This window comes from Chiloscyllium plagiosum, unplaced genomic scaffold, assembly GCF_037043375.1.
Source record: "Chiloscyllium plagiosum isolate Xiang-an unplaced genomic scaffold, Cpla_swu_hap1 HiC_scaffold_35, whole genome shotgun sequence".
Classification (NCBI taxonomy): domain Eukaryota; kingdom Metazoa; phylum Chordata; class Chondrichthyes; order Orectolobiformes; family Hemiscylliidae; genus Chiloscyllium; species Chiloscyllium plagiosum.
This window is the reverse complement of record NW_028270173.1, coordinates 49,593,115-49,602,055: the sequence shown is the minus strand read 5'-3', so window position 1 is coordinate 49,602,055 and position 8,941 is coordinate 49,593,115. Positions and strand designations below refer to the sequence as shown.

At 47.6% G+C, this 8,941-nt stretch overlaps 1 protein-coding gene across 1 annotated transcript in view; it reads left to right on the top strand.

Moving 5' to 3' along the window:
- Nucleotides 1–5,334: 5,334 nt before the first annotated feature.
- Nucleotides 5,335–8,941, top strand: part of LOC148140822 (major histocompatibility complex class I-related protein 1-like) — a 50,537-nt gene continuing 46,930 nt past the window's right edge. Inside the window, exon 1 of the mRNA XM_087979594.1 lies at nt 5,335–5,456. Coding sequence (XP_087835720.1) covers nt 5,405–5,456 — 52 coding nt within the window. The 5' untranslated portion in view covers nt 5,335–5,404. The remainder of the gene's footprint in view (nt 5,457–8,941) is intronic.

Genomic DNA, 8,941 nt, shown 5'->3' with positions numbered 1-8,941 from the left:
GGGGGGGAGGGGGGAGTCAGTGACAGCAGCTGAGGCTCTGTCTCGCTCCCCTCTGTGAACCGGGTCTTGGTGCCACCTCCAGGTCCCCTGTCCACTCCTCAGCTGCTGTCACAACACACATAGAGACACACACACACAGACACATACTCAGCAACACAGACACACACTCATACACCGAGAGACTCATACAATGCTAACATCTGTCAGAAAAAAACATTGACAACAAATACTCCCACCTCAGTGAGTGATGTTTGTGTCATGCAGTGGTTTTTGAGTTTTATTGGTGAAACTCTAAGAAAAACATAAGTGGTCGTGTGATGATGACAAGTCAGTGTTTACAATATAAAATTTGCATTTCACAAATGATATCTCTTTTTATCTAAAATACGTTAAATGTGTCAACTACCATTTGCAGTTAAAACTTAATTACTAGATACAGTTCACAAAAAAAATTCATCAACAAAACTGTTCCTTGCAGTCTGTCCCACTTTCCCCTGAAACCTTCCCACCTGGTGTGGGCACAAGTTGGTGATCTTGGTTGTTTGAGCGAAAGTTGCTTCTTGTTCCTGCCCCAGTACCACTGGCCCTCCTCAGGAGTGAGCTTGTACATTGGTTCACAGTCTCATGACAAATTAGACAAGAACTTTCCTGTGTGGTTTATGTGACCAACACAACACTGCACACTTCTCACATCTGTTCATCCCCATGTCTTTGTTACAGCTCTCACTTGTCAGGATCAGGGTGAAATCCTCTCACTAACGAACATTTCCTGAGCACTCGACTTCAGTTTTCTTCACCTTTTTCTTTTTCAGCTTCCACTTCATCTGTCAGGACCCCTCCGCAGTCACATTACATTTTAATCAGAGTCTGTGCAATGGCTTCTTTCAGTGTCTTTCCACATCTGTATATGAGAAGCTAATCCACAATAATATCCACTGTCAGAAGATCCCTGATGTTCTCATGCTGTCTGCTTTGATGCTGTTCTGGAACAATCATTGAAACCCTTTGGATCTATGCAGCCTCTCAGATTTCCAGGAGTTTTTTCCCCATGGCTACGATGCTGCAAATGCATTCTGTAGGAGTTGACCCTTTCTTGATAACTCCCTTTTTTTCCCAGCTCGACTATCTTTCCTTTCAGGTTGGACACGAGGGCAGCTGGATCTCTCCTCAGCAAATGCTGCACTGGTCTCACACTCTCATCCTCTTTGAGATGATATGTGTTGCCAATCTAAGCTTTAGACTTGCTTCAGCTGGGATGAATGGATTGTTACTCAATGTCTACGATCTGGATCTGCTGGTCTTTATTGTTTCTCAGCTTCATTTGTCCTCTTGGGAAGAGTGATGTTTCATTAGATGTTCTCAAATTTACCTTTGACGGATTCATTTTCAGGTCATAAATAGAGCCACTTCACACGTGTCTGTGAAGATTATGATGTTGCATGAATCATTAGCGCCTGTCTGACAGTTCACATTCACCTGATGCCCTCCTTCTGCAGTCATCATTCTAACAATAACAAACCATTTGTTACCTTGAGACCCAGTGATGCTGACAGGTTATATGGTTTAGAATGACCCGTTTAGAATCACCATCTGACATGTCTCCAGCAATAATCAGTTTGGGCCTGCTTTTCCTCTTTTGAGCTGAAGACTCGTGTTTAAATTGAATCAGATTCTTGCGTATAGACCACAAATTCCCAACACTTGATGTCCTTCCTTTTCTTTGCTATGTTGTCCTCTACAACATTTACATCCTGTCCACTGGGCTTGATGTTTCTGCTGGCCCTTCAGCAAATATTTCTTCTTGTTTTTCCCATTATGCTGTTCTTGTTTACCGGGACAGAGTCTCAGCATAATGCAAAACCTTGTCTTTGTCCGCTAATCCTCTCCAGCTTTGATTGACAACCTCAGAGCTTCTGCACATGGCAATAGATTTCTCGAGCAAGTTTTTCCTCTCTCAGAAGCTGCGCTGTCATGGTGGGACCTCTCAAAAGACATTCTTATCTCCAACAAGACTAGCTTTCAGTTATCCAGACTCTGAGATTCCAGCCAGCCACCTCAATGCCATCACCGTACTGATCCATATTCTTTGTCTCCTTCAGAGATCTGATGTCCAGCACAGCTCCGTTCTGTATAATCAGTCATGGAGTGCTCAAAGAATAGCTTCAAGGCTTTCAAAATGTCTCCAGCCTGATATTTCTGTCCCCAGTGAGGTCTAGAATGTAGTCCAGCTTGTAGCTGTAGCTTGGACCTGATGGGATGCATCCCAGCGTATTCAAGGAAGTAACCAGAGATAGTGGATGCACAGAATCTTCTGGAAATTATTCGATTCTGGAAAAATCCCAGAAGATTAGAAAACTGCCACTTTTATTTAAAAAAAATGAAACAAAAATGATAGCTTTTGGCTGGTCAGTTTGATGCCTGTTATTGGGAAAATGAATCTAGAAATAAACAGCATGACCAAGCAGAATCAGCATGGCATTGTGAAGGGGAAATCCTGCCTGAAAAATAAATAGAAATCTTTGAGGAAGGAACAAGCAAGATAGATACAGCGGAAGCAGTGGGTGAAATGTCTGGATTTTTGATAATGGCCCACATGAGGCTACTCAATAAGATAAGAGCCCATGATGGTGGAGGTATTTTATTAGCATTGATAGAGGATTAGCAAAGGAATTAAAGAGAGAGAGTTCCAATAAAGGCAGCGTTTTCACAATAGCAGCCTGTAACTACTGCCACAGGGATCAGTGTTGGGGCCATAACTATTTACAAAAGATACTAATGACATGGAAGAGAAAAGTGAATGTAATACAGTCTGGTTTGAGGATGATACAAAAAGATGTGGGATGGCAAGTGATGAAGATGACATGAAGTGTCTGCAGAGGGATATAAAGAGGTTGACTGACATGGCCAACACTTAGCAGATGGAATGTAATGTGGGAAAATGTAGGTTTTGCACTTTCTCAGGACAAACTCAGGGACTGAATATCATTCAAATGGAGAAAGCCACAGGAAAGAGGGATTTCAGGGTCTTCACCCCAGAATCACAAAAAGCTGGTGTTCAGGTTCAGCCGGAAGGCAAATGGAATGTTGGCCTTGACTTCAAAAGGATGGAGTGTAAAAGTAAGGAGGTTTTGTAAAAACTGTAGATTGGGCGCTGGTCAGATCCAGTGGGAAGACGGTGAACAGGCTTTGGCCCTTTATCTAAGGAAGGATATCCTGGTAGTGAGGGCAGTCTGAAGAAGGTTCACTCGGCTGGTCCCAGATATGGAGGTTCAGTCTGACGGGGAGAGCTTGAGTAGATTAGCCTGCACTCATTGGAACATAGAAACATGAGAGGTGGCCTTTCCCCAGAGGAGGGGAGTCCAAAACTAGAGGATAGAGGTATAAGAGGGGAAAGATTTAAAGGGACCTGAGGGGCCAGTTTTTCACACAAGGGGTGGAGGGTATATGGAACCAGCTGCCAGAGGATGTGGTAGAGGTGAGTACAATTACAATATTCAAAAGACATTTGGACAGGTACATTGACAGGAAAGGTCGAGGGGAATACAGGACAAACACAGACAAATGGGATTAATCTAGGAAACCTGGTGGTGGGCATGGACGAGTTGGGCTGAAGGGTCTGTTTCCATGCTGTATGTTTCTACAACTCTCTCTGACTCTAAGCCCTTTTAAAAAATTTTATTTCAAAAATATACTTTATTCATAAAATATTTTGATAATCTGTACAATTGGTTGCCATACATACGTAAACATTTTCCCGAAGGGTCTCAAGGACACTACGTGCTGACCACTTCCTAATGGACTTGTGGTCAAACGTGTTTTTCTTCATAAACTTCTCCATGAAGGACAGGTGATACGGAACGGTCCAACTATTCGGAGCGTTCCGCGGCAGCGAGGCCAGGCCCATCCTTCGCAACACCGGGGACAGGTAGAACCTCAGTACGTAGTGACACTTGGTGTTTGCGTACCAGGGATACACACACAGCTTGATGCAGCCACACACAAAGGTGGCCATCAGGGTGAGGGTGGCATTGGGTGTGTTTTTTCCCCCGTTGCCCAGATCGTTGTACAGCGAGTCCCTTCAGACCCGGTCCATCTTTGACCTCCATATAAATTGGAAGATGGCCCGGGTGACTGCAGCGGCACAGGTTCTGGGAATAGGCCAGACCTGTGCCACGTATAACAGCAATGACAGTGCCTCACACCTGATGACCAGGTTTTTTTCCCGTGATGGAGAGCGACCGTAGCTTCCATCTGCCCAGTTTCTGCCTCACTTTGCTGATACGCTCCTCTCAAGACTTGGCACACACCCCAGCCCCCCGAACCAAATACCCAGCACCTTTAGGTGATCGGTCCTGACGGGGAAGGGGATCGAGGATTGGTCAGCCTATTTCCCGAAGAGCATGGCCTCGCTCTTACCGCGGTTTACCTTGGCCCCCGAGGCCCGATCGAACTGGTCACAGATGCACATGAGTCTGCGCACAGACAGCGGATCTGAGCAGAAAACGGCGATGTCATCCATGTACAGGGAGGCCTTACCTGCAGGCCCCCGCTGCCAGGAATCGTCACCCCTCTCAGGCTCGCATCCTTCCTGATGGACTCGGCAAATGGCTCTATGCAGCACACAAACAAGGCGGGAGAGAGAGGGCAGCCCTGCCTGACCCCAGATCTGACTGGGAAGCTATCTGATTCCCACCCATTGATTGAGACTGCACTGACTCGAGGCCTGCTCCAGAAGTAACTCTCAGACCATGGGCCCTTCAGGACCCCACTCTGGGGCTCAGGGACATCTGGTACTTGTCTTGCACCAGCCAGGTCACTGTGTGCAGGGATAAACAGTGTCTTCCATATCCAGACACACAGATCTTAACACATAACACTGGATACACGGGGAAATGTACAAGTTTAAACGGATGCAAAGAGGGATGCATCCACCCGGATAGAGATGAGAGTTCAGGGTCTCACATGACCAGCTTTTATAATTGGATAGGGATCATTGTCCTTTCTAATGAAGAGTGGGAGCGGGGCTGTCGGATGGAGAATGAGGATTTCCCTCCCAATTCAGCTGCAGCACACGGTCTGTGCTTTCACCTCCTGGAGCGATCCCTGTTCCTGATGTGGGCAGCGTCTCAAACCTGCAGCTCTTGGTGTCAAACCCCTGTGTGTCTGCCTTTCAGGCTCCCGGGAACTGTGGACAGGCTCACGGTTTCACATTTAATTGGGTGTTTTTTTCCTGATACGAACCAATCATTCCCCTCTCTGTTTGAGTTGGAGGAAATGATCACATTTCCATCGAACTTGGAGAATGGACTCACTACAGACGTTTTTCTTTGTCATTTCCAGTCCATTATCAGCAGCTTTTACCCCAATCCGTTTTTGATGGGAATAGGGAGAGTGGATTCCCAGAATGTTGCTGATCCTTCTCTCCATCTCCCTGTGTTTTTCCCGGGTCTCTCCCGGTAAGTACAGAATTCAGTTTCCATTCTCTCTCTCTCTGTGTGTCTGGGGTGAATGTGAGTCTCTTGGGGAGAGTTTGAAATGGGGGATGTTTGATCAGCCGCCTGTTATACAGCCAGCCTGATCTTTTACACATTGAAGGCAGCACAGTCTGGGAGACTCTGATGAGATTTGTGTCCAGGTCTCCTGACAGCAGGATGTAGAAACCCCGAGATCAGAGAAGCTCCGAGCAAATGGGAAATGGTTCCAATGGAGAATTTTAATTTTCACATCGATTGGGAGAAGCCAGACAGCTTCATCATTCCTGGTCTAAAGTCTTGTAAACTCTGCGGGGAGGAGAAGGATACTCCATGTTTAACCCAGCCCAGGCTCAGGGATCCATGATGGAGGTGACTCAGCAAGTCTGAGTCTATAGTGCTCCACCACATCTCCTCCACTTCCCGCTCCTCCGCACTTGAGCCCCGCCCCTCCAATCGCCACCAGGACAGAACCCCACGGGTCCTCACCTACTACCCCACCAAACTCCATGTACGTCGTATCATCCTTCAACATTTCCGCCACCTCCAAACGGACCCCACCACCAAGGATATATTTCCCTCCCCTCCCCTATCAGCGTTCCGAAAAGACCACTCCCTCCATGACTCCTTCGTCAGGTCCACACCCCCCACCAACTCAACCTCCACTCCCGGCACCTTCCCCTGCAACTGCAAGAAATGCAAAACTTGCACCCACACCTCCCCCCTTACTTCCCTCCAAGGCCCTAAGGGATCCTTCCATATCCGCCACAAATTCACCTGCACCTCCACGCACATCATTTATTGCATCTGCTGCACCCGATGTGGCCTCCTCTATATTGGGGAGTCAAGCCGCCTACTTGCGGAATGCTTCAGAGAACACCTCTGGGACACCCGGACCAACCAACCCAACCACCCCGTGGCTCAACACTTAAACTCCCCCTCCCACTCCACCAAGGACATGCAGGTCCTTGGACTCCTCCATTGCCAGACCATAGCAACACGACGGTTGGAGGAAGAGCGCCTCATCTTCCGCCTACGAACCCTCCAACCACCAGGGATGAACTCAGATTTCTCCAGTTTCCTCATTTCCCCTCCCCCCACCTTGTCTCAGTCAAGTCCCTCGAACTCAGCACCGCCTTCCTAACCTGCAATCTTCTTCCTGACCTCTCCGCCCCCACCCGATCACCCTCACCTTGACCTCCCTCCACCTATCACATTTCCAACGCCCCTCCCCCAAGTCCCTCCTCCCTACCTTTTATCTTAGCCTGTTGGACACACTTTCCTCATTCCTGAAGAAGGCCTCATGCCAGAAACATCGATTCTTCTGCTCCTTGGATGCTGCCTGACCTGCTGCGCTTTTCCAGCAGCACATTTTCAGCTCTGATCTCCAGCATCTGCAGTCCTCACTTTCTCCTCTATAGTGCTTCTCCCAAGACCGAGGCAAAGTGGGCCATCCTCCTCCACCACACTCACAAAATCAATTAAAAATAGTTTTTATTTAATGTGATTATGGCTTGGCTGGTGGTGAGAAGGGCACTGCCTGTGAGATCCTTTATGCACGCCCAGACTCTCAGCCGCACCGCACACTGCCCTCGAAGCGGCTGCGGGGGGGACGAGACTGTCACACACCTCCTTCTGGAATGTGCCTACGCAGAAGAAGTCTGGAGAGGAATGCAGTGGTGTTTGTCGAGGTTCGTCCCGAGCAGCGCCTTGATCGGGACTCCGTGCTCTACGGCCTGTTCCCCGGGACGCACACCGAGACGAACATCAACTGTGCCTGGAGGATCATCAACTCAGTGAAGGACACTCTCTGGGCAGTCCAGAACCTGTTGATCTTCCAGCTGAAGGAGTTGACCCCGACTGAGTGTTGCAGACTGGCACATTCCAAGGTCCAGGACTACGTGTTGAGGGACATGGGGAAAGACCACCGTGTGACATCTGCCTGCCTAAAGAAGAACAGGGGCCCGCGCAGTCATTTGGGCCCTGCTGACGCCTCAGCTAAATGTATGGACATATGAATGATAAACGTACAGACCTGTGTATAAAAATGATAAATTCTGATCTCTGTATGTAAATGTTTACGTATGTATGGCATGACCAACTGTACAGACCATCAAATTATTTTATGAATAAAGTGTATTTTTGAATTAAAAATATGTAATTAGTGGTTTAGTCCTAAATTTATACAGTTCAGTCTCCTGTAAAAATGACTAGGGGGGAATGGAGCCCCTCCCCAGCTGCAGCAGAGGCGTCCGCAGCTGCCCGGGGGACTTACCTATGGTGGTGAGCCTCGCGAAAATAATCTCCAAACTCGATGCGAAGATCGATGCTTTCATAGAAGAGTCCCGAAGGCAGTGGAATTCATTCTCGGCCGCGCTAGAAAAGCACGCCCGAGACATCGAAGAAATCGAGCGCCGAGTCGGAGGGGCGTAGCGAAAGGCCGCGACCTCCAAGGCCATTGCAGAATCGGCCCTGGATCGGGTCCGGACGCTCGAGCAGCGAGTCCGGACCTTAGAGAATCACATTGACAACCTCGAGAATCGAGGTCGTCGATAAAATATTTGCTTGCTGGGCCTTCCCGAACGGGCATAAGAAGGCCAGCTTATAAGGTTCCTTGAACAGTGGCTTCCACAGTTATTGAATCTGGAGGCTGGATCAGGCCAGGTAAGGGTAGAATGGGCCTACCAGGTTGCAATACATGGGCCCGGCTCGAACCAGCGCCCCCGCCCGGTCCTGTTCCGGCTGCAGAGCTGTAAGGTGAGGCAGATACTCTTGGAAGCCTCCAGAAATCTTGGGAAAGATCCACCAGCCATGACTCATAAAGGATCCAAGATTATGTTATTTCAGGACTTTTCCCCAGCTTTGGTCCGAAAGAGGAAGGCGTTTGATGAAGCAAAGAAGTGTTTAAGGGATTTAAACATTCAATACTCTTTGCGCTACCCAGCTATACTACGCTATAGCCATGAAGGGTCCATGTTTAACTTCGGATCACCGGAGAAGGCCAAGGAACTTTTGGACTCTCTTCGACAAATTATAAGAGTTAGTCGATGTTGTTTTGCCCTACCCCACCCCGGTTTATCCCCCACCTTTGTTTTCCTTTTATTATCTTACTGTTTATTATTATCTCACTGTTTATTATTATCTCCGGGGGGTGGGAAGAAGGGCTTATTTATTCATCCTTTACTTAGCGATTTCCTTTCCTCCTTTTTTTATATATGTATATTGTATATATAGGCTAGAGTTTCTAGTTAATGTAGATGGGGGGAATGGTGGCTACCTTATCTTATTTTATCTTTGTCCTTGGGAGCGGGGTTGTTTTCCCCTGTTATTTTGTATTAATATATTTAATTATTATTTGCTGAGACTGTAATTTTATAGTCATATATGTTCATATATGGTATTAACATTACCAAATATATTCAGGTGTTGGTGTGGGTGGGGGTGGGGAGGTGAATAGGGTACTCACTGTT